General features: G+C 40.9%; 13 protein-coding genes across 13 annotated transcripts; 8 read left to right on the top strand and 5 right to left on the bottom strand.

Annotated features, from left to right (window-relative positions):
• Positions 1–231: 231 nt before the first annotated feature.
• On the bottom strand, positions 232–1,739 carry SS1G_14238 (hypothetical protein; the record flags this gene model as incomplete). The annotated part of the gene is made up of 2 exons (XM_001584733.1): positions 232–1,386; positions 1,449–1,739. The coding sequence occupies 2 exons, from the start codon at positions 1,737–1,739 to the stop codon at positions 232–234; spliced, it is 1,446 nt and encodes a 481-aa protein (XP_001584783.1).
• Positions 1,740–2,780: 1,041 nt separating this feature from the next.
• SS1G_14239 (hypothetical protein) lies at positions 2,781–4,697 on the top strand (the record flags this gene model as incomplete). Its single annotated transcript, XM_001584734.1, has 3 exons — positions 2,781–3,005; positions 3,063–4,319; positions 4,653–4,697. 3 exons carry the CDS (start codon positions 2,781–2,783, stop codon positions 4,695–4,697), a joined length of 1,527 nt encoding a protein of 508 aa, XP_001584784.1.
• Positions 4,698–5,279: 582 nt separating this feature from the next.
• Positions 5,280–6,938, top strand: SS1G_14240 (hypothetical protein; the record flags this gene model as incomplete). Its single annotated transcript, XM_001584735.1, has 5 exons — positions 5,280–5,364; positions 5,437–6,335; positions 6,408–6,559; positions 6,610–6,706; positions 6,771–6,938. 5 exons carry the CDS (start codon positions 5,280–5,282, stop codon positions 6,936–6,938), a joined length of 1,401 nt encoding a protein of 466 aa, XP_001584785.1.
• Positions 6,939–7,401: 463 nt separating this feature from the next.
• On the bottom strand, positions 7,402–8,084 carry SS1G_14241 (predicted protein; the record flags this gene model as incomplete). The annotated part of the gene is made up of 3 exons (XM_001584736.1): positions 7,402–7,441; positions 7,585–7,675; positions 8,048–8,084. The coding sequence occupies 3 exons, from the start codon at positions 8,082–8,084 to the stop codon at positions 7,402–7,404; spliced, it is 168 nt and encodes a 55-aa protein (XP_001584786.1).
• Positions 8,085–9,512: 1,428 nt separating this feature from the next.
• SS1G_14242 (predicted protein) lies at positions 9,513–9,956 on the top strand (the record flags this gene model as incomplete). The annotated part of the gene is made up of 1 exon (XM_001584737.1): positions 9,513–9,956. The coding sequence occupies one exon, from the start codon at positions 9,513–9,515 to the stop codon at positions 9,954–9,956; it is 444 nt and encodes a 147-aa protein (XP_001584787.1).
• A 1,134-nt stretch (positions 9,957–11,090) lies between these two features.
• SS1G_14243 (predicted protein) lies at positions 11,091–11,318 on the top strand (the record flags this gene model as incomplete). The annotated part of the gene is made up of 1 exon (XM_001584738.1): positions 11,091–11,318. One exon carries the CDS (start codon positions 11,091–11,093, stop codon positions 11,316–11,318), a length of 228 nt encoding a protein of 75 aa, XP_001584788.1.
• A 2,259-nt stretch (positions 11,319–13,577) lies between these two features.
• SS1G_14244 (hypothetical protein) lies at positions 13,578–14,638 on the top strand (the record flags this gene model as incomplete). Its single annotated transcript, XM_001584739.1, has 3 exons — positions 13,578–14,082; positions 14,165–14,239; positions 14,547–14,638. 3 exons carry the CDS (start codon positions 13,578–13,580, stop codon positions 14,636–14,638), a joined length of 672 nt encoding a protein of 223 aa, XP_001584789.1.
• A 1,292-nt stretch (positions 14,639–15,930) lies between these two features.
• Positions 15,931–16,446, top strand: SS1G_14245 (predicted protein; the record flags this gene model as incomplete). The annotated part of the gene is made up of 3 exons (XM_001584740.1): positions 15,931–15,972; positions 16,094–16,144; positions 16,276–16,446. 3 exons carry the CDS (start codon positions 15,931–15,933, stop codon positions 16,444–16,446), a joined length of 264 nt encoding a protein of 87 aa, XP_001584790.1.
• Positions 16,447–17,913: 1,467 nt separating this feature from the next.
• On the bottom strand, positions 17,914–18,054 carry SS1G_14246 (hypothetical protein; the record flags this gene model as incomplete). The annotated part of the gene is made up of 1 exon (XM_001584741.1): positions 17,914–18,054. The coding sequence occupies one exon, from the start codon at positions 18,052–18,054 to the stop codon at positions 17,914–17,916; it is 141 nt and encodes a 46-aa protein (XP_001584791.1).
• Positions 18,055–19,312: 1,258 nt separating this feature from the next.
• Positions 19,313–19,933, bottom strand: SS1G_14247 (predicted protein; the record flags this gene model as incomplete). The annotated part of the gene is made up of 3 exons (XM_001584742.1): positions 19,313–19,417; positions 19,577–19,671; positions 19,894–19,933. 3 exons carry the CDS (start codon positions 19,931–19,933, stop codon positions 19,313–19,315), a joined length of 240 nt encoding a protein of 79 aa, XP_001584792.1.
• A 2,106-nt stretch (positions 19,934–22,039) lies between these two features.
• Positions 22,040–22,402, top strand: SS1G_14248 (hypothetical protein; the record flags this gene model as incomplete). Its single annotated transcript, XM_001584743.1, has 2 exons — positions 22,040–22,113; positions 22,168–22,402. 2 exons carry the CDS (start codon positions 22,040–22,042, stop codon positions 22,400–22,402), a joined length of 309 nt encoding a protein of 102 aa, XP_001584793.1.
• A 1,699-nt stretch (positions 22,403–24,101) lies between these two features.
• SS1G_14249 (hypothetical protein) lies at positions 24,102–25,659 on the top strand (the record flags this gene model as incomplete). Its single annotated transcript, XM_001584744.1, has 3 exons — positions 24,102–25,029; positions 25,190–25,259; positions 25,368–25,659. 3 exons carry the CDS (start codon positions 24,102–24,104, stop codon positions 25,657–25,659), a joined length of 1,290 nt encoding a protein of 429 aa, XP_001584794.1.
• A 613-nt stretch (positions 25,660–26,272) lies between these two features.
• Positions 26,273–26,655, bottom strand: SS1G_14250 (hypothetical protein; the record flags this gene model as incomplete). The annotated part of the gene is made up of 2 exons (XM_001584745.1): positions 26,273–26,560; positions 26,632–26,655. 2 exons carry the CDS (start codon positions 26,653–26,655, stop codon positions 26,273–26,275), a joined length of 312 nt encoding a protein of 103 aa, XP_001584795.1.
• Positions 26,656–27,905: the final 1,250 nt, after the last annotated feature.

Genomic DNA, 27,905 nt, shown 5'->3' on the forward strand with positions numbered 1-27,905 from the left:
TGAATGAATGGACGATTGATAGGGCTATTTTGGTACCTCCAAGCCTCTTCATGCGTTAGGGAAAGTTACATCATGGAGAAATACAAGGTAGATGACATAAGTGCGGAAATCAGCAAGGTAACATATGTGGGTGTCGTTTTGTACAAGAGGAAGGAGATGGTCAGGGAAAAATTGAAAGTATTTCCACCGTCGTCGAAGACTTAAAGTTGAAGTGATATTTTATTCTTCATCTCATACATTCTTAGTTTCCTCCTTTGCATATGCTGGTACATCTTCTCCAGCTTTCCAGAAATATTTTGCTCCAGGATGCGATTCCGCCAGTCTGTTTTGGCCCTTAACACCCAAATAATTTTCTCTCAAGGTGCCTCCTGGAACAGCATAGTCATCCCAAAATAGTCCTCTCTTCCGTAGTTCGGGGAGTAAATATTCAATCATATCGTCGAAGGTCTCCGGAATACTAGCATAACTGAAATTGAATCCATCGACATCAGAGACCTCTACCCACCTTTCTAATTCATCTGCAACTGTCTTTGCATTTCCGATAAGCTTCGCACCATTTCCTCCTAGGATAAGATGCTCGGCAATTGTCTTTTTGTTCCATGTTAAACCCTGCGGCGATACTGATGCCCAGTGATTCACCATACTTCTCACAGCAGGGGGAGCGCTTTCAATAAATCGGAAGTCTTCATCATCACCATATGAGCTTAGATCATATCCGGACCAACCTCCAAACAGGGATAAAGCTCCTTCTCGGTCACCATAACTTGCAAGTTTTTCGAATTTCTCTTGGGCCTTTTCATCAGTCTCGGCAACAATAACCAAAAGCCCAGCAACAATCTTGATACTGGCCGGATCTCTTCCCAGTTCTTTAGCTTGTGAACGAATAGAGTCTACCGATGGACGAATAAGCTCTGGGGTATGCGCATTCAAGAAAATAGCTTCAGCATGAGTCGCAGCAAATTTCTTTCCTGCGGAGGAAGTTCCAGCTTGAAACAGAAATGGAGTTCTTTGAGGAGAAGGTTCGCACAAATGTGGACCTGGTACATTGAAATATTTCCCCTTGTGGTTGATCTGCCTGACACCTTTTGGATCTGCGTATGAATTCGATCCAGGAGGTTGTACAGCATCATCTCTCCAAGATGCTTCCCAGAGCTTATATGTAACATCAAGGTATTCATGAGCAATCCTATACCGTTCATCGTGTTCAATTTGGGTATCTAGACCGAGATTTCGAGCTGCAGAGTCGAGATATGATGTGACTATGTTCCATGCAACTCGTCCCTCACTAAGGTGATCTACTGTCGAGAATCTGCGAGCAAGTAGATAAGGTTGTTCGTAGGTTGTCGAAGCAGTCACACCAAATCCAATGCTTTTTGTAGCTGCAGCCTTTTCCCATGTTAGATTTTGTTTGAGAAATACTACTAGGAAAGCGGTCGAGAAGGACTCACCATTGCAGGAATGCTATATAATGGATCATTTATTGGAAATTGAGACGCCGCAGGTATTGTTGGCTCAAGATTCGCAGGACCTTTGTAAACATCGTAACCACCTAGAACATCTGCAAAAAATATGGCGTGAAATTTGGCCTTTTCGAGCTTCTCGGCGAGTGCAATCCATGACTTGATATTTTTGTATTCAGAACCTTGATCGCCAGGATATTTGAAGAGACCTGGATTGAGATGACCGGGTGCTTGCATAGCAAAGGCATTGAGAATGAGCTGTTTCTTAGTGGAAGACATGTTGCAGATATGAAATGATCTCGTCGGGTGAGGAAGACTGATGTGAATAGAGACAATCCTTCTAACCTTTACAGTTTTATGTCGCAGACGTGATGAAGGGAAAAGAGGGTAACGCAGAAACAGTCAAGGAGATCCAAACCTACATCTGTACTCTATACCTTGGGTAATTTCATTACCTTGATCGATTATACATAGCTGCCGGTGCCGGTACCATAGGTGAAATGATGAAAATGTAGGTTCCATCGTGCCATAATTCGTTGAAGGTTAAAATGCAAAATGATGATAAGCACTTTCGTTTGATTGAGTGTCGATGGCGTCTTATTCCTTGCAAAAGCACAAATGCACTAACCCCGCACGTGCCCCGCCAATGAATCCACTTCTCATTAACATCTAATCGAGCCAATACATATTAATTCTGCTTGTTTTTCCCTTTATACACTTCCACTATCAGCCATCGAAGCATATTCTACTACTGAAAGCAAAGTCGACAACTCCCCTTGTAATCACATAATCATTTCCATATCCCCCAAGCCTATCAATCTTCTTCTCATGTTTATCTTTTCCGGGATGTGTCGCAGGGGAATTAATATGTCGTGCACGGAGATAGGTGGTCACATAGCCGGAGCTTTGCAAGTGCAAGTGCAACCCCCCACTTACCCCTCACAACCCGTGGGCTGCATGTCTACTCCGTATTCGCGGACAACATGCAGAATGAATGGATGGTGCCTCATTGATAACGACCTCGGATTGAGTTATCTTAGCCCAAAAAAGTCGGAAGAAATATGGGTCTGAACGTTTATCTTGATACATGCCGTGGATGCTGCAATGAGATGCTACAATATCGTGATCAAGAGTGTCACTTCTCTCTTAGTGGAGTAGTTGTTTATTTCGTTTGATGGTTCTAATCTTTTTGGTTTTCAGCCTTTCTTGTGTTACTTTCCAGTTGACATTCTTGTTGTTCAGAAGTTTGAAAAAAAAGCTCAGGAAAAATTGTAATCTCCAAACATTCAAAGATTGACTGCAAACCGATCATTGAAAATCATGTCACCTTCCGCTGTTGCTGAGGAAACACAAGGTATCGGCGTTACTTCAGCTGTCAAGATTCCACTTTCAACATCTACCGAAGCGCCAGCTCCAGTGACCATCGAGGTCAAAACAAATAGCGATACGTTACCTCAAAGTACTTCTTCTTTACCATTTCGACCTACGCCTCAGCCTGGTTTTGAAATCGAAGATCATCCAGTAGACATTATCAAACCCCTAAATGTTTGTAATCATCTTAATTCCCGATTCCATTCAGCGTACTAAATAGTGGTTCCATAGGTTGCGGTTATTGGGGCTGGCCTTGCCGGGATAAACGCAGGTATCCTTCTGCCTGCGAAAGTACCAGGAATTCAACTCACGATCTTTGAGAAGAATGCCGATGTTGGAGGGACTTGGTTTGAGAATATCTATCCCGGGGTCCGTTGCGACATTCCCGCGAATGTATATCAATCAACATTCGAGCCCAATACGCAATGGTCCGAAGAGTATGCGCAAGGAAAAGAAATCAGAGAATATTGGCAGAAAGTCGCACGGAAACACAATGTCTACGATTACCTCAAATTCAGCCGCAAGATTGTCGGTGCAATTTGGAATGAGGAGAGTGCACAATGGACATTGAGTATTGACAATCTTGAGAATGGAGAGAAGTTTGAAGAAAATTTCGACGTAGTGATTACAGCAATTGGTAGATTCAACGATTGGAAGCTGCCAGATTATCCTGGTATCAGCAATTATAAGGGGCACCTACGCCACTCATCAAACTGGGACCCAAATTTTGATCCTACTGGCAAAACAGTCGCAGTCATTGGAAATGGTGCTAGTGGATTGCAAGTCGTTCCAAATCTTCAAAAAGTGGTTAAACATTTAGACCATTATGCACGTAGCAAGACTTGGATTGCGGGATCTTTTGGTGGTGAAGGAGAAGGTAGGACATTGGAGCCAAAATACTTTCCTCACGACCTCCTAAAATCATTCGAGGATCCAGACAATTATCACAAATTTCGAAAAAATCTCGAGGGTAAATTCTATCTCCGGTTTTCAACTTTATTTAAAGGCACAGAGGACAACAAAAAGCTTGAAGAAGAATTTCGGAGATTGATGGCAGAACGTTTGAAGAAGAAGCCAGAATTATTGGATGAGATTGTTCCAGATTTCGCTCCAAATTGTCGTCGGCTGACACCAGGGCCTGGCTATCTAGAAGCTTTGACTGAAGATAACGTCTCTTTCATTCGGACTCCTATCGAAAAATTTACAGAAGAAGGAATTGTTACGACTGATGGTATTGAACGAAAAGTCGATGCAGTAATATGCTCCACAGGAGCAAACATTGATATGCGACCCCCATTTCCCATTGTTGCCTTTGGCCACAATTTGCGCGATGCTTGGAATCCTGATCCTCTTACATACCTTGGAGTCGCATCGCCTTCTTTTCCCAACCTCCTCTTCGTCTCCGGGCCTAATGCTCATGGAACAAGTGGCACAGTTCCTAACCAAACAGAAACACAAATAACTTACTTAGCAAAGTTATTGCGAAAGGTTAGCCAGCAGAGTATCAAAACTTTTGTTCCTTCCAAAGAGGCAACAAATGATTTTATCGCTTATAGTGATACTTTCTTTCCCAGGACAGTATGGACAGACAATTGCAAATCCTGGGGGAACTCCGGCAGACCCGGAGGTAGAATCCATGGTCACTGGCCTGGAAGCGCATCGCATGTTAATTTTATAAGAAAAGACCCCAGGTGGGAAGATTGGGAATATACTTATAAGTCTAAAACTGGGAATCGATTTGCATATTTAGGAAATGGCTGGACAGTAAAAGAGACGATTGCGAATAGTGATCTGACACCATACCTCAAACGTCCAGATCAGGTTGATTTGAGAAGTTATCATGAAGAATGGTTTGAAGGCTTATAGAGTAGATCATGTCAATTACCTAGATCTTTTCAATTTAATACAGGTCTCACAACGCTGCCTTCGTGACCTAGAAAGGCACGACATGTATGCTACTTTCACTTTACACTCCTTAACGCTATCAATAATCCGATTTTAATGTACATCATCCTGTAGTAAGACCCGGTAGTATGGATCAGCTGGGGCGGAAAATTCCAAACCTTAAAATCTCGTTCGAAAAGTTAGTCAAGATACACAAACCCAAACGAAATCGAATCTAAGAGATTGTGGTCTAGATACGGAAAGGTTTTTGTTTCCCTCCATAGCTCCAAGAAGAGTGTGCCTGCTTATCTTTACTGAAAACCCCTCTGATGCAGTGCTAGTTAAAGTATAGTGTTCGTCATGACAAGGTTTCAATTCCGTGCTCATCACGCCATGTAACCGAGGTGGAGAATGCATGGCTACCGGCTTTTTGACTTCGATTTGATTACTGTGCATCCATATCTGTGGGAAACCATAGATAGATAAAACGGTTTGGACCTCAGTACCCAATCTGTCATTCTGTGTTCCGCCGTTCAATTCATTTTCTCGCTTCATTGAATCATCATGGTGTCTGACAAGTCGGAAGTGCTAGATACTTCGATATCTTCTGACAATGAAGCTTTGCCTGTGCTCAGGGAAAAGCGGCCTGGTATGTTTGTTTCCTCATTCTTGATCTCTTTTCATATCTATCATAATATAATATAATCCTAACAGACTATAGTAAAATGGTACCGCTCAACTCTTTACAATGCCATCATCCTCGGCATTTGTAACTTCCTGGCCCCAGGTATCTGGGGCGCAATGAACAGTCTAGGGGCCGGCGGCGAAGAAAGTCCCTATTTGGTTAATGCCGCTAATGCCCTAACCTTCTGCCTCATGGTTATCTCCTGTTTCTTCTCCTCTGTCCTCGTTAAGTATATTGGTATAAAAGCCGCTCTCATCTTTGGCACTATCGGCTACGCCCCATACGCCGCTGGACTCTACTGCAACAATCGATATGGAAACGAATGGCTTGTTCTCGTCGGCGCCGCTTTGTGCGGGATTTCCGCCGGTGTTTTTTGGATGGCTGAAGCAGCCGTCGCATTGAGTTATCCGGAACCCGAGAACCAAGGAAGATTCCTAGGATTATGGTTAAGTTTCCGAGTTGGCGGACAGGTTTTGGGCGGCGTGATTAATCTAGCTCTTAATGCGGATAATTCTGGTAGAGGCAAGGTATCATACAATGTATATCTTATATTCATCGCGTTACAAGCCCTTGGACCTTTTGCAGCATTACTCCTCACACCACCTGAAAAGGTTCAACGAACTGACGGAGTCATCCCAAATCTTCGCATTTCGGAATCTAGCTGGAGGGAAATAAAACTTACGTCGAAATTGTTTATAAGTAAATATTTTTTGTTGCTGGTGCCGCTTATTGCGCAGGGAGTTTATAGCGAGGCGGTTATGTTTACTTATGAATCTGTGTGGCTCAGTGTGAGAGGAAGAGCATTGGGTTCGTTTCTTTCCGGGATTGTGGCAATGATTTCGGGTAACTTGTTGGGCGCATTTTTGGATCGGGAGAAGTGGCCGTTGAAAAAAAGAGCGAGATGGTCTTTTGTGGTAATTTTAGGGTTACAGGGTGTGAGTATTTGCTCTTTTGTTTCAGTCACTTTTTGATGTTTACCTCTATCTATTTACTAATTTTGATTCTAGGTTTGGTGGATATGGGGAACTGTCCTCGTGACACACTACTCGGGTCAGAATCCGCTACCAGTATTTGATTGGTCTGATGGTGGAGCATTCGTGAGGACATTTTTAGTATTTCTAGGATGGGTTTCCGGATTTCAAATCAACTATTTATTCCTGTGAGTACATACATACTTCAATATCCTACATAATTACTAACAACCATCAGATACTTCCTCATTGGAAATCTCGCTAGAACCGCCGAAGAAGTCATAAGAATCGCAGCACTACTTCGAGGAACGGAATCAGCTGTTCAGGCCGTTAGTGTGAGTCCTCTTTTTCACCTCTATCACATCATCCATATCACAAAATAACTGACGAAACATATAGTACGGGTTAAATAGCATCACAGTAATGGGTAATGTTGGAGGTGTATATCTCAATTTTGGCCTTTGGGGATTGGCGCTCATTCCTGGGTGGTTGGTGGTGAAGGAGATTGGGGTTAGTCTTGGGAATAATAAGATTGCAAGGGAGAGGGAGGTTTTGGAGAGATCTTAAAGGGAAAATTGGTGTCGGTAGATGATTAAATGACTTATTATAGATGAGATTATGTATTGATGCTAGAGATAGATTAGCTTGCTGTTCTAGATCTAGAGCTTTCGACCTGATTGATAAAAGCCTGGACGGTACTTATATTGGACAATTCAAAGCCGTATACTATGTACCATCTGCTCCTTCCTATGCCAGCGCTCATGTGGCCGCCTTTTTAGCCTTTGAGTGTGATTAGTCTAGCTAGTTTCGGCATTGCCAAGAAATGGATCCCTTCGGTTAGCCATTTTAGGTTTTAGGGGATGAATTTGTAAGGATGCTTTTCGCTTTTTGCGTTTCAGTTAATTGTCATTTTTCTTCTTCAAGTTTTAATCTGTTACAGTATATAAAGAAGTATATAATACAAATGATCATGGCTATATGAGAGAGTGAGCCCTGATCAAGCATTGTACCGTAGTATATTCTAAAATATCTAAGCGACACTATGACCTCCAACTCTATGGTCCATGAATCTATTTGTTCCTAGGTCTTGGTACCCCTAGGCTCTGATGTTAATTGAAAACTCTTATGGAATATGAATTCGGAGAGCCATTCAGACTATGTGCCATCCACGTATGGTCCCACAAGTTCTAGCATTATTTTTAAAACAACACACGATCGACGCCGATGGTCTCGTGAAAAGTTGGCACCAGTTGTTTTTTTCCTACTCCTGGTAGACGAACAATGTGCTTGATGATATTTTGAATCTATAGCAATAAAGAAGGAATACCAATGAAGCTGAGTGGGGCACTTATTTACCAAATTTCTTGTGCAAGATATCGTTTCCACCTCGGTCGTTCACTTGCATGGCAAGCTTACCTAAATAAATGCTCTTCTATTCTCGACAGGATGGCTCATCACAACACCGATCAGAAGTCAAATATCATACAAACATCAAATAATACTGTTGCCATCTTTTGTTATTTTCGCATTTTGAATGCTGTTGCGCTTATTACCTGGGAGAATGATGAAAGTTTCTTACAGCTGGGTAGATTCATGGGTAGTTCTTAGCTTTTATTCTATAGGGATTTGATAGGATGCTCATCACATGGTTGTGGTATAACTTGACTGCTACTTACATAACTGTTTTCTGAATTTTAGATTAGCATCTGGCATTGTAGCTGGAGGGAATATGCTGGAACTTGAGATCCATGGGGTTGCTACTCTTGAGGATTGGCTGGCTGTAGCTCATTCAATATCCGTTGTGGTGCCTCGTCCTGTAGTGTATAGGACCGCAAAACTTGACATTTTACATTTCTAGTATCTTATTCTTTTATAAAAGTTTATATTTAGATTATATATATATATTATTGATAAATTCTAAAGCTTTTATAACTTGCAATTATTTTTTGTTAAAATGTTAAAGTTTTTATTTTAAATCAAGTATTCCACTTCTCGTGTTACGTCGGACAGTAACATAGGTCACGTTCTTGATCACATGATCAAGAAACCAACTGTTGGTACGAGAAGGATACGGAAGACGTAGCACCCACGGATTACGTAGGTCCTGTATGTCTAATTGTATTCTGTCTAAAGAGCTAGCTACATATTGAAAGTAGTAAGTCTTATATAGACTTACTAAAAGAGCTAGTCTCTTTCGCGTTCGCCTAGTTCTTTATTACAGTAGTAATTGAATTGAAGTCATTCACTTCGTTCACACACCAACAAATCAAGATCGGCTTTGCGGTGATCGATTTATCGGGCTCATAGCCATCGGTTTTTTTAAGGAGGCACGAAGGTCTATATAATCAAGATGGATTTCCTTTGTATAGAGCTTCGTGCTCAAGATCAATCATTTAGTATACTCTACTATTAGTTACGAATTGCATTATTGTCATTACTTTAAGTCCCTGCTTGACGTCTAGTTATAAACCACCTCGAGAGCCTAGAGCACTTCCACGTGATCTAGACGGCAAACCTCGTAACATGCTATTTAAGAAACTCTTAGAAAATGAGATAATATTTTCTTTTCTTTCGAGCAGATCCGAAAGCTGACTGGCTACATTGATTCGTGCTTCTATATGCCATGCAGTGTCCCTACTTGGCATTGCCCGAAACGTGAGTAGATCTTTCTTAGGGTGAGGGATAATGATGATGAAGACATAATGCAGTGCGATGGTGAGATATTGTCCATTGAGATGAATGTATAGCTAATGGTTGCCGCATAGTACCATTCTTTGCCTGACACTGGAGTCATCTGACCTTAGTGCAGAATAACTTGTCTTTATATCTTGATGAAGAGCTGCGACATAAATCAAGTCACAGCAAAGCATGACTACCGTTATGACCTTAATTTTAGGTTATGATTTTAAACAGTGAATTTGAACTCCTTTGCTGAACTCTCCTGAGAAACATACCTGCTTTTCACCACCTCATTCTATCTGCTGAATTATCATATCTATTCTACCTTTCAACCATTGCCGAGAATTTATACACTTTTTCTGCTCAGATAGGAGGACAATTCGCAACCATATCTTCTTAAGTCAACAAAGTACGTTGATATACCATATTTTAAAAATGCATCATGAACTAAGAATGCCACAGATGTCTTTCAAACCTTATGGACTTATCAAGACGTGGGCATTGCATGGTGCCTATCTCGAAGCTAGCGATCCCGAAAAACGAGAGTCTGCTACGGTTCCTTTATGGCAGGATATCCTCAACTACTATATGGCGACTGATGGTATTGCTGTGAATGGGCAACAGCCTGTGGATGACACAACCAAAGCTGTAGACATTATCGCTCGTTATTATGACAACAAATTCCGCCCTATCACTCTACTTATGGTAGAATGTAAGCGTCACAGCAGAACTCCTTGCTCTATTCAAGAGATGGAAGAACAACTTTATGATTTTGTAAAGGATACCTTTTCACCAGAAGAATTGGCACATCGACCCGAAGTATATGGTGCAGTTGCATATGGAACGAAGATTCGAGCTTGGACTGTTGTGTTAAACGGAGGTCATATTGATGTCCGTCCCTATTGAGGCAGCAATGAGTCTGCAGATATGGGGTGTTATAAAGATGCTGGGACGGCTGTTGATGCTATCGAAATATATAACTTTTTTGCTGCGGTGAAGAGAGAGGCCCAGAATGCATTGGCTGGCTCTTCAACAACATCTGCTATTCCGCAAGCATAATCTACACCTGTTGCAACTTCCTCCTTCAAGGGGGCTCACTCTGACTGGTGCCTCCTCTAGGCTCACGCCAATTGCTTCCTCTTCGGCTACACAGTCCAGTACACCCCCAAGCCCGATGAGAATATGGTACTATGCGGAAGCCACGAGAACCTACTCATGGTATTCCTATTTAACTCTCGTTTAAGATACTTCTAGTTGCCCAAAACATGAGTGCGTATATTGTGATGGTAGTTGGCCTGGTGAAGGTTCAAAGAAATGGCTTCTGTAGAATGGAACAACTTCACAATATCAATGATTGAGGGTTACTTAGACCTTTCGTCTCTAAAATTCTATGTTTTCTTTGGTCTAGTTACTACACTAAGGTATAACACTCAAACTTTCTTTCAACGAGGGGATTAAAATGCGATGCTACGGGCAAGGGTAAGGAAAGTTGTTCTCGCCAAACCCCTCGAGGTTATTATGTTTCCTTCCTTCCTTTTTTTCTTCCTTCTCCTTTTAAGCTTAATTTGTCTTTTAATGCTTTCAAATTCTCTTCCTAGATCTATTAAGGAAGTCTTATCAACTGGTATATGTGACCAAGAGACCTTAGGCTCAACAATCACGTAGGAGAACCTTTAGAATGGCTCCATGATGTATGCATATGGTACTAGTAATTTCATTTTCTCGATTCGATATATCTATAGGGTTATTCGAAATGGGCTACGCGGAGATTTCTTTTGTATTTAAACATTAACTGGGAAGTCAGAAGAGATCTTTGTCAGTAAAAACACCTTCCCTCACGTCGGAAGGTATCTGAAAATCGTAGTTTACTAATTATCCTAGTATAACTGTTTTGCCTGGAATTAAACTGCCTTCTTTATTATTGCTGCACAATTTAAGCTCAAACCATCTCTCTCCGTCTACTATCCTCCATGCCTTCTAATCTATAATTTCCTTTAATCTTCTATGATATCTATTTTTTCTTCCACAACTCAATCGAACATGTCGAGGAGGATGCTTCCACCTGGGCCTTTAGATGCGAAAGGGGTCTACAATTTAGAGGAGGCAGACGGTGCAGCATGTGACAAGACTGCTGTTACTATAACCTATATGTGTAGAAAACGTGTTGTGGCGGGTTCTGGGGGGTATTCGGATCGGTCCATTTGCCTGATTGCCCAAAAGCCTAGATTACAGGCCTGGCTCATATTTCATTTAATATATATATTATGACATTCAGTATCTTGATTAATTTGTCCGAAAGCGGTGGTATTAATTTTCCCTCCTCTCCTATCCTGCATTGTGAGAAGGGATAGGCTTATTGGAACTCGTTATTAGAAGTAGGAAGGAGTCTTCAAAAGATTTCAGGATAGGGATGAAAAGGAATAATTGAGAATTTTATTGAGAGTAAGGAGTATTGAAAAATATAGTTAAAAATATTTTAATATGATAATATTAATACTATCTAAACATTAGTAATCAAGATAATACTATAGATTTTCTTATCAAATAAAGTATTAAAATTAAAATTTTATATATTCTAGAAATAAAATTATTATAATCAAAATTTAATATTTTATAAACTAGATCATTTTTCTTTATTCAATTTTTTTAAAAAAAAATTATTTTTTAATTTTAAAATTAATGTTTTTTTGAAATATTTTTAAAATACATTCATTATATTCCACTGTTTGATCTTTTTTATCTTTGAGTTTCAGTCAAAAATATTATAAAGTTAAATTTTATTTCAATTTTGAAATAATTGATTTTTGACAAAATTTATAATTTACTTACAGGACAGGCAGTCCGTGCACCCACTGGCGACTACTTAGACTCTCCTATATAAAAATTCTACGATCGACATGCACAAGCTAGATTAGGCGAGTTGAGGTAGGAGTACACCCCTTAAATCCAACCCTCCAACCCTCAAGACTTCCGACTTCAAGACCAGACCTAGGAAATCTTTCGGGAATTGGTATGCACGGGACTCTTCCAAACAAATCCACCTGCCTGTTCTTATCAATTCTGATCTAAACCCCATTGAGAACGGGTAGACTCTAGATCTTCCGCTGCATATCTAGCAGACTGATAGTAAAGAAGAATTCTTAATTGAGATTTTCTTTCGCAATATGTATTATACATCCTACTGATAGTGCTATCTTAATCGCGTATAACTAATGCCGCAATGCTTATCATACAGTAGTGCATTTCAAAAGTCTAGGTATGCGCTAGGCAGCAGGGTTACCAACTGTCGGCTGTGGAGATAACAGATCCCCGTGTAATTTAGGCTCAGGCTTTTGAAATGCAAGTGCACTTCTGTATACTTGAAAACTTTAGACTTTCGCTTTATTTCGCATTGTAATGTAAGCTTACTTCTTCCTGTCTGTAGTCTCAACATTTGAAGAAATACACTTTGCATAGAGCACTCACATATTATATGATATTGACACTGATATCTTCCATCGACATGGACATGGCTCTCCCCCACCTAATGCCCATCATATCTCCAGTCGAGCTGCAAAACGTATCAGACAATAAGCCTATCGCTACTACAGAAAGCAAGAATGAAAAGTTCACCAAACAGCCATTGGAAATTCCCATCGAAGACAGCAATCTAGACGTTATCCTCGTAGACTATGAGGAGAACGACCCAGAAAACCCTCTAAATTGGCCGTTAATACAAAAATGGCTGATTGTGTCCGCTATCTCTTGGATGGGGTTTGTTAGGTGAGCGTCTTTTTTCTTTTTCTTTTTTTTTTCCTGCCAGTCTCTGTATATCCCCCGTGGCCGACTGACTGACTGACTGACTAAATTAGTGTCTTCTCAACAATGACAATCACAACCACAGCGCCACAAATCTTGCAAGAATTCCATTCGCGCAGTCCGCTCGACCAGACCTTACTCGTTACGATCTGGGAGCTCGGAGAAGGAATTGGACCGTTTTTCATAGCGCCGCTCTCTGAAAGATTCGGCCGGCTTCCCGTCTTCCACATTGGAAATTTCCTCGCGCTGTGTTGCTTGATTGCCTGCGCGCTGAGCGTGAATATTCCCATGCTGATTGCGTTTCGATTCTTAACATGTTGCTTCTTGTCGATTCTGACCCTTGGGCCTACTATCGTTGGGGATTTGTTCCAATTGGAACATATAGGCTTGAGTATGGCATTGGTTATGGGAACTCAGATGATAGCAGATTTTATCTCACCTGTTGCAGGAGCGTATATTGCTCAGGACCTAGGTTGGTGATGGTCGATTTGGCTGGCGGTCATCGTGCTCGGAATTTTCAGCTTATTCTTACTGATCGTGCTCCGGGAGACATACGCAGTCGTTATTCTGAAGCGGAAGGCGGGGCGGTTACAAAAGGAGAGCGGGAATGACAAGAAGTATCGTTTCAAACATCAGACCCGTGTCGATGCATCTACCATTTTCGAAAGCGTTATGAAGCCGATGCAGATTCTAGCCCAGTCTCCCATCCTCATGCTAACGACGAGCTACATGGCCGCAGCCTACGCTTTACTCTCGTTAATCCTTGCCACACTCACGGAAACCATCAAGTCGACGTACCCGACCATCTTTTCTAGCGGCTCCATTGGCTTGACATTTTTAAATCTCGCCATCGGCAATACAATCACTTTGATCTTCTACAGTCTCACTTCCGACCGCTACGTGATTCATCAGCGGGAAAAAAAGCGCGATGCATTCAAGCCCGAGTCTCGGCTGGTGTATCTGCTTGGTTCCGCAATCATTCTTCCTCTGGGCTTCCTCATCTACGGATGGGCATTGGCGTTTCATGTTCAATACATTGTGCCGCTCATCGGAACATGTATTGCGGGGTTTAGCATAACGATTTCTACTATAACTGTTGAAACATACGTAGTGGATATTTACAAGATCCATGGGGCATCTTCTATAGCTGCTGGTGTAATCTTCCGAGCGATTGCTGGGGCTTTTCTACCACTAATCGGCCCTCCTCTATATCAAAGAATTGGGTTGGGCTGGGGTAATACTGTTTTAGCATTGATCGCAGCCGCTTTCATTCCTTCATTGAGCTTGCTGATGAGATACGGAGACTGGTTTCGCAGTAGAGAACGATTTGGATCGACTGGACGATAAATTGATCGTCATCTGTAGTAAGACTTATGGTCTGAGATTAAAAAGTATAAACAAAATTTTGATATCTAAAATGATTAACTATATCTTATAAAACAAAAATAAGAATGAACCCACTCCAACTCGACAAATTAGACACAGAACATCCACCACGCTGCTCTTCCATTCTTGGCAAAACACCCACCAACAAGCTATTATACTAAATAACCTGAATAAACAACGAAGAATTAACCTCTCAAACCTACCTATATATTGAAGGAATTAAAATTTCTCGTAGTTTATCTATGACAAAGAATATACTACAACAGTGACAGGCACTTTGAATGTCTGAAAATATTAACTGCCGTCAACTAGAGCCGGTATCGCTAGTCAGTAAGAAGCGCTTTATATTTGGTGTGTGGAGAGCTCAGCCGGATTGCTTGAAAGAGAATGGAAGATCCACATGAATGAATATGTGATAAAATAGTTCAGTAGGCTATATAGAGTAGAGGCAGGGAAGACCCTGTTAGAGATAGGTGATATTAATCTAATTGATGTAGTGTATATAGGGAGTGCATTTGTCATTGTCATCATGATTCACTATTTCTGACAGTTTCATCCTCAACGCGGGGTTTTACTTAGACAGGTATGTTAACCAAAATAAAAAGTCATTTTTTCTTATTAGGCTGTAACTATGAGTAACCCGGGGTGATTTCAAATGGAAAGATATTTAACGAATGATACACAGTTTAAGAGAAATAACCAACAGTTATCTTGATAAGCTATACATACACCATAATACGCAAATTACCTGGCGGAAAAAATTCCAAATGAAGGTCCAAGGTTCATCTCACCCATTCCAAAGCCCTGTATTGAACTTACAGGGACAGTGAGTACACGCTTAGGCTTGATTGCAAGCCCAGATAAAGCCCACCTCGCTGTCCCAGATCTAATGATGAGATCAAGTCTGACAAAGATGTAATGTCAGAACTTCTAGACTTCTGATTACAAGAACCTCAAGAAAAGCAGTATGATAGACCTAAAGGTTTGCAAAAATCATAACATTACTAATCCATTTCTGTTGCATTGATTGATTGTTTTGCTTATTTTGATATGATGCAAGATATAAATCGACGAGCACGTGAGCTTAAGTGAGAAAATGCATGTTAAACAACAGTGAGCAGACCGTAAATACAAATCTTAATGTGTTTCGCCAATTTCAACATCTTAATTAAGAGCAATCTTACAATACACAAATACGCAGCTACACTATGATGAATTTACAGGTTTCACAGCCACCAACGTAAATTGTACATCATTGAGAATTCGGATAAATATCAAACCTCAGCCCTGGGCAACGCGCATAAAGCCTTATCGGATAATTTGCCACAATTCCCCAAAACCTGGTATACTGGAATTTACAAGACATTTGTGTTTATTTATCGATAGGAGTAAATATATAAGATGAGAATGTGGATAAATCGATATAGGAAGGAATGTGGAACGTGGGGGCCCTCCAGCTGCGGGGTATATTTTTGTGAGAGTCTTATGAGAATTGGAATGATAATGATATTGATTTGGAGTGAGCACTTAGAATGGACAGTGATAATAGCAGTTTGGTCATCTCGACAAGAAACGGAATATTATTGGTTAGAGTTCTCATGAGACTCATGATAGTAGCTTCAGAACTTCATCTTGTGTATTTATCTCATTCCTTCTTCTTAGCAACTTAGCATAAGTTTTTGGTAACCAAGTAACTATGCCTTATTCGTGGCGCATACCAACAATGAGTATAAACCTAGTAACCGCAAGATGGTAAATTGAACACCATTAAGCTTTCCAATCTCATTACAAAAAACAAAATATGACGGCATAAGAAAGATTCCGACATGACGAGGTACGTTCTAGCTTAACACCAATAGGTATCGAGAGCCAGGCAAACTATCGTCTGGCATTTCCCCCGAACGAGACTGGTAAGAGCGATGATATACGAGAAGAGACAAACACGAACACAATGATCAACAAGCGCACTTGCGCATTTTTTGCTTTATTTTGATGTTGAGACTACATACATATATACAGTACCTACCTAGTAATTATTTAGAGTGAAGCTTTCGGGAGAACGGATAGGAACTTTAAGAATATCGTTTTTCGCTTGGGGCACGTGAACGGGCCGATCGGATATACGGAGTACAAGTTAAAATCAGTGAAGCATGGCCGATTTATCGGATTGCTTGAGATCAGCTTGTTTATAAATTGGGTCACGCACGAATGAAAAGCAATAATAATATATTGATTTTCGTGAGCTTATTATTCCCTTCTTTATATCAAGCTTTGATTAGGCACTTTGAGTTCATTTCTGTAGCTTGTTTCAACGCTGTAAGATCTTATAATCAACCCCTCTAGATATCTATGCAAATGTACTTAGGTACTATTAGTAGTACAAGTTTTATACAAACAATGCAATGATAACATAGGCCGGAATAGATAAATAAATGTAGTACAGCCAGCAAGCATACTACAAACGAATAATAACGCAGTGCCTGAATATAGTCAGGGGTAAAGAAAAGTACCTCCCTCCGTACTCAGGAATGCCAAGAAGCAGCGGTGGAAGGGTGGAAGGACAACTAGCTAGCTTTTAACTTTTCAAGGCGTTGGACGAGATGTGACGAGAGGAGACGGCTCAGCCCGTATCTTTACTTTACTTTATACTTTTGTGTGGCTAGAAAGTTTAGAATTGGCGGGGAAAAACCTTATTGGAGGTAGTAGGTAGGTAGGATAATAGAATAGAGGTATTTACTTTTGTTATTCCACTTTTTTGATTGAGAGTTCGTACTGTGTGTATTCTGTATGAAAGAATAGAAGAATAAAAGAACAGGTTAAATGAATATTGGTTTATGGAGGGTTTTCAATCTATATCTATATACTCTAAAATGTCATCGTGTCTAGTATGCATTTGTAGAATTTAACCTCTGATAGATCAATAGCCCTATCATCAAAATAGAAACCAGAATATCCAGTAGGAATGTATTGCAGACTTTCTGGTCGCACGAGTAGATTCTATCATATTGTTCTATCTGGCCGTTTCTGAGAACCAAAAGCCAGTGGCTGGTAGCTGATGGATGGTTAATAGTGCGTGCGATGTTATAACTTATAAAGGAAATGAAAAATGAGGATACGAGAGAATTAGATTTGTTGATGTCGATCTGAATCTGATGGATGTGCAATTGAATTGGTCTGGATGCTTTCTTGTTGCCACCTTTGGGGTTTTATTGGGGAGTGGAGGACCTGAGATCCAATTCCGAATTTATTTGTATCGATTGGGCTGGCCCTTGTTGGATGCGTGATGAATGTGGAAGTTGGGTTGCACATCTTTCACGATTCATCTGGCGGACGGACGGACGGGTGAAGACAGTTTGGAGGTTGTGATAGCAACGTGGAGATATAGATTATAATAGTCTGTCTGTCTATAGATATCTTAAATGGTTGAATAACTTTAAATCAGGGATAAATAACGAGTAAGATTCTTTCTACCCTACCTACCGTGCGTGTTGGAATCATCCATGAATAATATTAATAAGTGTAACGGAATGATCCTGCCGTACGACATTTGCTGCAGTTGAGGCAGGATCATACAGGATTTAAGCGTGATACGAAGAGGATGAGAGAATATCTTTCTTTATTAACTTTTTTCTCATCCGCTTTTCATCAACTCTGCCACACAACTTCCAAAGACCCTCCCTCAATTCTGAACCCCAAATCCCTCACTACCACATGTTTTATGATCTTTGAACAAACTTATCGTGGTCCTCATGCCACTCACCAGTGACCACTCACCACCCACAACCCACAACCCCACCATTAAAAAACAGACTATTGCCATGTTGTTATGAGATTAAAATTTGAGACTCGTCATGAGCCACGACTTTCAATCAATAGGTGTATGTCCAGAACATAGCATACATACAAAAATACATACATATATACACATACACATAGATCACGACATGAAAAGATTATCTATCGTGCTCGTTATCTTTGACACCCGCAGTAAAGATTGAATTGGATTGAATTGGTTGAATTGGCGAGTTATTAAAATCATGAGGTCTTTGTCTTGTCTTTAAAAGTTTAGATACTAGGTAGATGGGGTTATTGAAACGGTACCCCTGAGTTATGAACGGTGATCCCGATTCCACTACTTCCTCCGAAGTCAGTAACAAAAACGTATCTTGGGACGAAACGAATCACATAAACGATACAAGGCTCGCATGGGATGAACTACTAGGTACCTGATCCGGGTCTATTTGGTCAAAGGCATGGCATGGCATGGCATGGCAAGCTCAGCGGCAAAAATTAAAATATAAAAGGAAAAAAAAGGAAAAAGAAACAAAAAATTTTCGCTCGCATTTGAGGAACGTTCCTTGAATAAGAAATAAGATGAAACCCGAGCACGGGACTTTTTTTGTTCTAGGGTAAGGTTAAAAAGGTCATCCCGAGACCGATTATTGAAAGGGTCTCTCTCTGGCGTCTTTCTCCAAGCTTCCAGCTTCCAACTTCCAACTTCCAAGATCTTTATTTATTACTCGCAGAAATGGGAATGGGAAGATTTAATCTTGATGGAGTCGTTGGAGATATTTATTATTGTTGGTGCTCACTTGGTTACGTATACGTGCTCTCTCTTCATCTAACGTAACCGTCGGTGGAATAGCCGAAATTAGAGGTTTAGAAGCAAAAGAAGACTGACTGACTGGATGGGATGTAAGTCTTAGAACATGTTTCCTTGGGTTGAGTGAAGTGAAGTGAAATGGGGATGTTTCGGTGTAATGCACAGATAAATAATGTTTGCGCAGTTGAGCATTGAGCATTAAGTGAGAGAGTTAAGTGAGGTTGTCGGTTTGTCTGGACTCTGTGTCATTGATTTATTATTATTACTCTCCGTCCTCAGCATGCAACCAGTCAGAACATCTTGGATTTTACATGTTGATCTCAAGAAATGATTCAAGATGTGCTCGATCACATTTACCTGGTAGATAGATAGATACTGCTTATCTATCAGTAATCAAGCTTAAAAGCTTTAAAGGGAAATTAATCATGTTGTTATAGTCACGATGGTCAGACCTTTTAAGATTTGTATGAGAATATCATTGATTCTTTGGTACCATGTTATTTAAGGTGACTCTGACTATTGTAGTGTTTTGTGTGCATCTCCTATCTTCACTTGAACCATCAATTGGCCGGTTCTTCATCTGTGTAGAGGTAAGAGATAGATCATCTTTGCCATCTCCGCATCTCTGTCCTGTCACATCCTCCTTCTACTCTGTAAAACATGCTAGGCTCTTGGGTACGGTTCAATGTTCACTCCCAAGTACACTTATTACCTCTTACCTTCCTACTTAGCCACCCACCCAGGCCAATCTTGAATCTCCCAACCCATGCTGCACATCCAGGTCCAGAATGAAATCTCCCACATAAATCTCCCATTGGATGTTTGACTTCATCTCTAATAATATGATATTTATTACTAGACAAGGTTAAGCTCAACGCTAAGAAGGAGCTAGGAGCGAGAGCGCCCAGCTAGGATATTTCCTTTAGCGTACCCCACTCCCCACTCCACTCTTTCTCTACATACTCATTGGTCCATCTCTTCATCGTGTACCTGAATCTAATTTCAATGCGTGACTCTGACTGGTCCATCACCCAGCATTCACCCCTTCCTTCTTACCCTTCTCGCTTTTCGTTCCCATAGCCACGTCCACGTCCATCTTATTATTCCCTTATACTATTCTGCTATTGCCCTTGAATTTCTTGTCTCCTCTTTTTCCGTGATACTTCTCCCTTTTACACCTCACACCCTTCAACTAACCTCATCAACCCTCTTTTTTTTTCAAAGCATTCCCTCCCAACTGAGAGTTGTTATCATACCCAAAATAAACAACTCTCTACCACATTCATTTGGAACAGCGACTTTTATCTCAAAATCAAAATCTTCTCTCTTCCTCCAAAAATCAATTAAACCTTAAGCAAATCAACAAATCAAAACAAATACTCAAAAATCAAAATCAACCCTCAGAAATCCATTATCCTTTCAAAGCGACTTTACCTCAATTTGTCCCATCTCTCCCCTTACAAATTATTCTCCATCCTAGAAAAAAAAAGACCTTCATTTTAGACTGAATCTTCGAAATTAAGTCCGATTGAACCTATCGCCAAGGTATGTAATTGAACCTCTCGTGTTTCCATTCATTCACCGTCCCACTGTTCCCCATTGAAATCTTATTTCCCTGTTGGTCGAGTCAGTCATTCGTTGTTGTTATTTGACTTCACATCGCCTTTCAACAAGATTTGTTGTCAATTGTCGCATCTTGGAGAGAGTTGAACGCTAATATCTTCTCTTCAACTTTGAAGTCAACTTCAATCCTCGACGACGACCAAATTCTCAACCCACCAAGATATTTACAATTGTGATTGCGCTTCACATCCAATCGATATATTAAGAGTCTTCAAAGTTCAGAATCAAGAAAACCTTTAGTCTATCCATATCGCAAGAGTTCTCTTCACAATGAAGTTCACCCCAGTTTCAGTTGCGCTTTTGAGCGTTGCGGGTGTTGCAATTGCGCAACCTCACAACCATCAACACCGTCATCCAGCTAGAGCAAACAAGGTCGCGCGTGAGAATGCTGTTGTTTCGGTGACAGAGGTCATGCCAGGTCCAGTCGAGACGGTTTACATGCTCAATGGAAAGGATATCTCTTTGGCCGAAGTTCAAGCTGGATTGGCATCTGGAAAATACGTCTTGGTCGGAGATCAGGTACTCTCTGATGCACCATCTGCTACTAACTGGTTTACTGGTTCAATTCCCGTCCCAACCAGCACTCCTGCTGCCGAGACCACTCCTGCTGCCGAGACCACTCCTGCTGTCGAGACCACTCCTGCTGCTGCAACCACTCCTGCTGCCGAGACCACTCCTACGCCTGCTCCCAGCTCGACCACCAAGCCTATCGCAGAATTTATTCAGAAGGCATCTTCATCTTCTTCCAAATCATCATCGTCATCATCGTCCTCGACTTCAACTTCGACATCTAAATCAAGCATTGCCGCTTCCAAGTCCTCCACATCTGCGGTCTCGGTTCCCACATCCAGCAGCTCCGGCAACTGGGCCGACTTCCCAAGTGGCGAAATCTCTTGTTCCACTTTCCCATCTCAGTACGGTGCAATTCACGTTGACTACCTTGGTTTGAATGGATGGATCGGTATTCAAAGCACCCCTGGTTACACCACTTCTGCTTCTTCAATCGTAACCATTAACACCATCACAAGCGGTGGATGTGTTAAGGGTGCCTTCTGCTCTTATGCCTGCCCAGCTGGATACCAGAAATCTCAATGGCCTTCCGCACAAGGAAGCACCGGCGAATCGATCGGTGGTCTTTACTGCAACTCCAATGGCAAGCTTGAATTGTCCCGACCTTCTGTTAAGCAACTCTGCACCGCTGGATCTGGATCTGTCAAGGTGGAGAATAAGCTCGACAGCATTGTTGCTGTTTGCCGCACCGATTACCCTGGTCTCGAGGCTGAAACTGTTCCTTTGTCTACCTCTCCTGGTCAAACCTACGATTTGACTTGCCCAGATGCCAGCGACTACTACTCATGGGAGGGACTTCCAACTTCCGCACAATACTACATCAACCCACAAGGAACTGGCATCAGTGAAGCTTGCGTTTGGGGTACTCAAGGTGGAAATGTCGGTAACTGGGCTCCTGTCAATGCTGGTGTTGGTAAAGATGCTTCTGGTAACACTTGGTTGTCAATCATCCCCAACACCCCAACCAACACTTACGGTATCTTGAACTTTACCATCACCATCGAAGGTGATGTCTCCGGAAAATGTTCCTACTCCTCTGGAACATATTACAACAATGGTGTTGTCTCCTCAACAGGCTGCACCGTAAGTTAATTTATTGGCAAGAAGTTGTGGATTGTTAGCTAACATATTCTTTAGGTCTCCGTTACCCCAGGCGGTACCGCTACATACGTCTTCTCATAGACGCTTGAGGTCCTCGATTTCCTTTCCAAAATTTCTGGTGCACATACTCTTTTCTTTTCGCGCGCATACCATTACTGCAACTTATGGTCGTTGTAGTCAATTTTTCTTTTACACGCCCTCAAGTTATTCTAAGCCTCGGATCTTCGAACCTACGCTCCACGTGCAACTTTCGAACAAACTTTGTCAATAATATACCCTTTTTCCATCTGGTCTCTGAATATACTTCGTGTGGCAATTTTTCCTTTTGTAATCAATGTCGCTAATGTTTTTACATTATTGAAGTGGAAGATATTTGGACGTTGGAATACAACGCTCCGAATGTTGTGTAGGCATGGATGAATTTCTTGTGGGGTGGAGGTTGTGGGTGGAATAAAAGTTGTGTTCTCAGCAGATGAATGTTCATATGACGGCGGGAAAGCCTTCTTTCCTTTGAAGCGATCACCTTGGTTAACTCTTCTACGTATCTGTTACGCATTTTGAAGGAGACGTGCTCCTGGTACAGAGTGCCCCTCTATCCCTACGGCCCTTTATCAATTTGCCGCAGGCACTCTTGCATATGTTTTTTCATACTGGCTACAAAATAAATTGGACGGAGCGCATACGGATCTGGGATTGTCACCATGTCTTTCTTTAAGGGAGACATGGTAGAGAGTTAATAAGGCTTGTTTTGTGTGGATGTGAATGGCAAACTTGACGGCAGAGGCTGCGAAATATGGTACATGTATCAATACAAGTAGTTTAGTCGGCACAACACAAAGACGAGGAAAAAGGAGATCTGTTACACTCTACTTATTCTACCTTTTCCAGAAAGATGATGAGATATTTTGAGAAGAGAAAATAAAAAAACAGCTAAATAGAATAATCAGATGAAGTGTGTGGCTTTTTTCGTGTATACAAATTACTTTTTTTTTGGTTCCTTGAATCTTTATTAATGTTTGAATTGACTTTTTTCAAATTGAATGTGATGAACATGAGTGATGAGGTCATTTATTCATGATACTGACCAGTAGAATATTATATTCGCAAGGGAATCAATATACTTATTACTGATGAGATTAATATAATGTGTCGACTGTTGCAACGAAATCTATGAAACTCAAATACTCTTCCTCTCTTGTTCATATTCATAAATGGAAATTGTAATCTTAACATCTTTTTAGTCTATTATTTCATCTGTAGGTAGTTGAAGTAAGTACTCGTGCAGTACCTGCATAGATAGGTAGATGATAGAAAAAGCGGAACCCTTTGCACACCGACCGAGTTTGAGTTCTAGGTAGGCTAGGTAGGCTAGGTACGTAGTATTTGAAGGTTGGCTGCAGGTTGAGGTTGAAGTGGAAGGTGGATGGATCCTGGCAACTTGGTAACTTTATATAAACTGGATTTTTGGATTTTTGGAGGTTTTTTTTTTTTTTTTTAGCTTGGCTTGGTTTGGTGAAAGAGAAGAGAAGAGAAGAGAAGAGGAGAAAAGAAAAGAAAAGAAAAGAAAGGGAAAGCACGACATTTTTTAGGTGGTTTAAGGTTACGTGTGTGAAGATTGATCTGCGCAAGGCGAGGCAAGACAAGGCAAAGACAAGGAAGGCACTGCGGATAAACTTGTGTGAAAGAGACAAGACAAGACAAGACGGTTAGGACCACGGTTACAGTTACGATACGCTGTATAGGGTTATTGATTGGATAATTGGATGATTGAACAATTGAACCATTGGACTCGGGTTACAGTGCGATTGTATTAATTGGACAATTGGATAATCGAACAATTGAATAGCGAATTCTAAATCGCAGGTCCGCAGGTTTGCGGGTTTGCAGACACAGAATTGTGCGCTGGAGATAAGATAAGACAAGACAAGACAGGATATACTCGAGGCGGACATCTAGTTTCCTTGTGCGAGATGGCTGGGATGGGTACGAGGGATGCGGATGGGAGTGGTGATGAAAGGCAAACGGATAGGGAGGGATATTCAAGGTCGCGTGGGATTCGGACGGATATCAATGCGAAGACGAATGCGAATCGTTCGACGGATACCTTACAATTGAGATTGGATACGCAGGATACGAATACTTTGAATGCGAATACTGAGGTGCGAGAGGGAGAGAATATATATACAGCTGCGCAGAGTGCGAATCCAGGGACGAAGATTGATAGTGGAAGTGGGACTACGAGCCCATGTGAAATTTCTAGCGGCAGAGGAAGTCAAAGGGTTAAAGAGGGAAAGAGACAGAGGATTGATAGTATCTTGGAAGAGGCTAGGTGTAGGAAGGTTATGATGGATAATGGTAATGGTAATGAGGATGAGTGTTCAAGCTCTGCAAAGGGAGGAAATAACAATGAGAGCCAGAGTCAGACTTCTGACAGAAGAGGATATGCGACAGGGAATGGAAATGGAAATGGAAATGGAACTGAACCTAAAAATGGCAGAGAAAGTAGAGGCGAAAGTAGCGCCGATGAAGAAACGAGTGTATTGCGACGAAGATCAGATATAAATTATGGAGGTGTTGGTATCGGAATTGGAATCGCTACATCCATTACCGCGGATACGAATCATGGAAACAATAGTATGAAAAGAAAACCTGGAACAAACGATTCAAATAAGAGAGGAGGATTATTAGGAACAGGAAGGGGACGAGTATTCTCAGGGACCGAAACTGAGAGAGAAGCAAATAATGATAGACGGGTGAATAGCGATAATATTGGAGAAAGCGAACATAGAAGAAAGGAAAGAGGAAAGATAGGAAAATGGTGGAAGAGAATGATGGAGGAATATGGAAGTATTGAATTGGAGAATAAGGGGAGTGTTGCGAGAGATCATTTGGCACTTGGTTTGTACTTCGTTTCCTTGCCTTTCTATCGCTAAATCTTGTTATCGCTTGACTCGTGGTACTTTTGTCATACGTCTTATCTTTATCTAGGGTTTAGTATGTTGATGATTGGGTTTTGCTGATTTGATTGACTTGATTGCTGATTATGGGGTGTGGATAGAAAGGACTTTTTTGGCTTGGTTGAGAACTTCCCTCGCTTTTGCTAGTATTGGGATTGCTATTACTCAACTGTACGTTCTGTCCTCTTCCCTCCCTTTTCCCCTTTCCCTCCCCCCCCCCCCCCCCCCCCCACCTTCTCCCCATCCTCCTCCTACCTCTTGACTAACACCCACCCCCAGTTTCCGCCTCAACACCTCTTCCTCCTCCACCCACCACCCATCCGACCCCTCAGATCCCAAAAACCATCTCCGTCACCTCGGCAAACCTCTCGGTGCAACTTTCGTCGGTATATCTATTTTGATGCTCTCAGTTGGTTTTCATCGATATTTCGAAGGCCAATTCTATATTATTAGGGGAAAGTTTCCGGCTAGTAGGGGGAGTATTGCTCTTGTGGCGCTTATTACGGGTTTGTTGATGGTGACTAGTTTGGTGGTTGTGGTAGTGGGGAATAGGGGGGGTTGGGAGAGGTAGGGTGGGTGTGGTGAGGGGGAAGAATGAGTGTTAGGTGGAAAGGGTATGTTTGGGGGATCTTGGGGGATTTTGAGGGCGGTCTGAGTTGGGTGATATGGAGGGGGTATGGATATGGATATAGATATATATTTGGTTTTGAGGAATATATCTATGATTGGGACGGAGTTGGATTTTTGCCTTTGAAGAGAGTGGGTGGTACATATACTCTTGCGATTGTCTTTATGGGAAGCAGACGGGTAGGCTAATGCATATACATATACAAACACGGAATATGGAATATTATTAATATTAAGTCATGAAGTCCTCATGCGTTGATAAGTGAGTTGAGCGAATTACATTTATTATCTGGAATTGGAGAGGAATGAGATATGATATATCATTTATTTAAGCTAGTGCTGGTAATCTTAGATTTATATATTATGTATTTGGGAATAGTAGGATTAGGATGTATATTATACATTACACTTTGATTTATAATTACTAGGTATTTTTGAGTAGATGAGTTGTTTGAGTATCTGTTTGTTATTTGAGTATGATTTTTTTTAATAATTAATAAAAGATTATAACGTAACTTATGGTGAACCGGGTCATATGGGGAACCGGGTCACAAAATTCAATTCTCTCTATGTGATCTTGTTCTACGAGCTACACATTCATCCAATTCCAACTCTAAATCACTTGAACTACTCTCTGGCTCTTCTTCTTCAGTCTCCTCTTCTAATTCTTCAATTGGACGTTTATGTGGTCGCCCTCGTGGCTTTTTCTCCTTCGGTTTTTCCTCTGCCTCATGTACCATTTTCAGTACTTCCTTACTACTAAAGACAAATTGACCTTGTAATTTGACTCTTTTGCCTTTAGTTCTCTTCTTTCGAGTCTCAATTACTTCCTGAGCATCAGCGAGCTGTTTCCGAAGTAGGGCTATCTCAGCATTTTGAGATTCTACAAGCTTAGTTATTCTCTTGGTATATCGACGAGTTGATGATACAAGAGAATCATTATTTGCTAGAGCTTTATTAAAGGTTTGATTTGCTTGCCTTAGCTCTGTCCCATCTGGAGGAGAACTCCTGAGTATAGATAAGTCTAGATCTTGATTGGACATTCTCATTTGTGGAGTAGAAGATTGCTGGGAGGAGTTAAATGGTAATGAATCAAGTACTTTTCGTAGGGCAAAAGGTACTAAACCAACTCCTCTTCAATCAGCTTTAATATTAGAAGAATTCAATGCTTTTTTTCTAATATTTTGAAAGAGTTCTATCCATTCAGCTCTTTGAATTCGCTTTACATCAATTCGAGAATATCGATCGACCTCTAAAGCATAATATTGTTTTATTGGCCCATACACTACAATATCAAGTGGTTGAAGCAAATGGGAGCAATGAGGAGGTAATATAAGTAAATCGATTTCCTTCTCTATATAGAAAGCAATAAAGCTGCCTGTAATATGATTTGAATGGCCATCCATAATCAAAAGTCGAGGTCAGTCATCTGACACTTTCTTAAATTCTGGTTCGAAAACCCTTTTTAGCTATTCTAATCTATGACTATTTGAGGTCTATCCATTCGTACTTGTAGAAAACTGCCAGCTTTGAGACGTGTCCTTTGGAATCCATACAGAATTCGTATTCTGAGCCTTGAAAATGATTATAGGTGATAAAGCCTTTTCAATTGTATTGATATATTCAAATACAGTTATCCATTCTTGCTTGCCAGCTGTAACTTTCCAATTCGATTTCTGAGTAGAATCGATTATAATACATATACTTTGAGTACTTCCAACTTCAAATCCGGTTTCGTCCATATTATACATATCATCTAATTCATATTTTCGTTCAATAAAATACATATGAAACATATCAAACCAAATCTGAATATTTTCTAGAGTTGCTTTTTTAGCTTGATTAGACTTTAATTGATATGAATAATATGTTTTAAGTTCTGGATATCGTTTTTGGAATCTATAGATCCATTCGTGGCCTATAGATGGAATTTCTGTCGAGGTAGGAATTCGAGATGACGCGACCTGAATGTATCGAAGACGAATTTCGTCGGCCATTTCCTTCACCAATATAGGTGTAACAGGGAATCCAATGATAGTAAATTGTGAAATCCATCGTACAAGAGTATTTTCTTCTGCGTTTGAAAGAATTTGAGCTATTTCGTGGGATTGAGTATGTGATTTCCTTCCAGCGACTCTAGCTATGAGAGTTGACTTAGGAACTTCAAAATACTCTGCAGCCTTTCTAATT

This window comes from Sclerotinia sclerotiorum, genomic scaffold, assembly GCF_000146945.2.
Source record: "Sclerotinia sclerotiorum 1980 UF-70 scaffold_31 genomic scaffold, whole genome shotgun sequence".
NCBI lineage: Eukaryota > Fungi > Ascomycota > Leotiomycetes > Helotiales > Sclerotiniaceae > Sclerotinia > Sclerotinia sclerotiorum.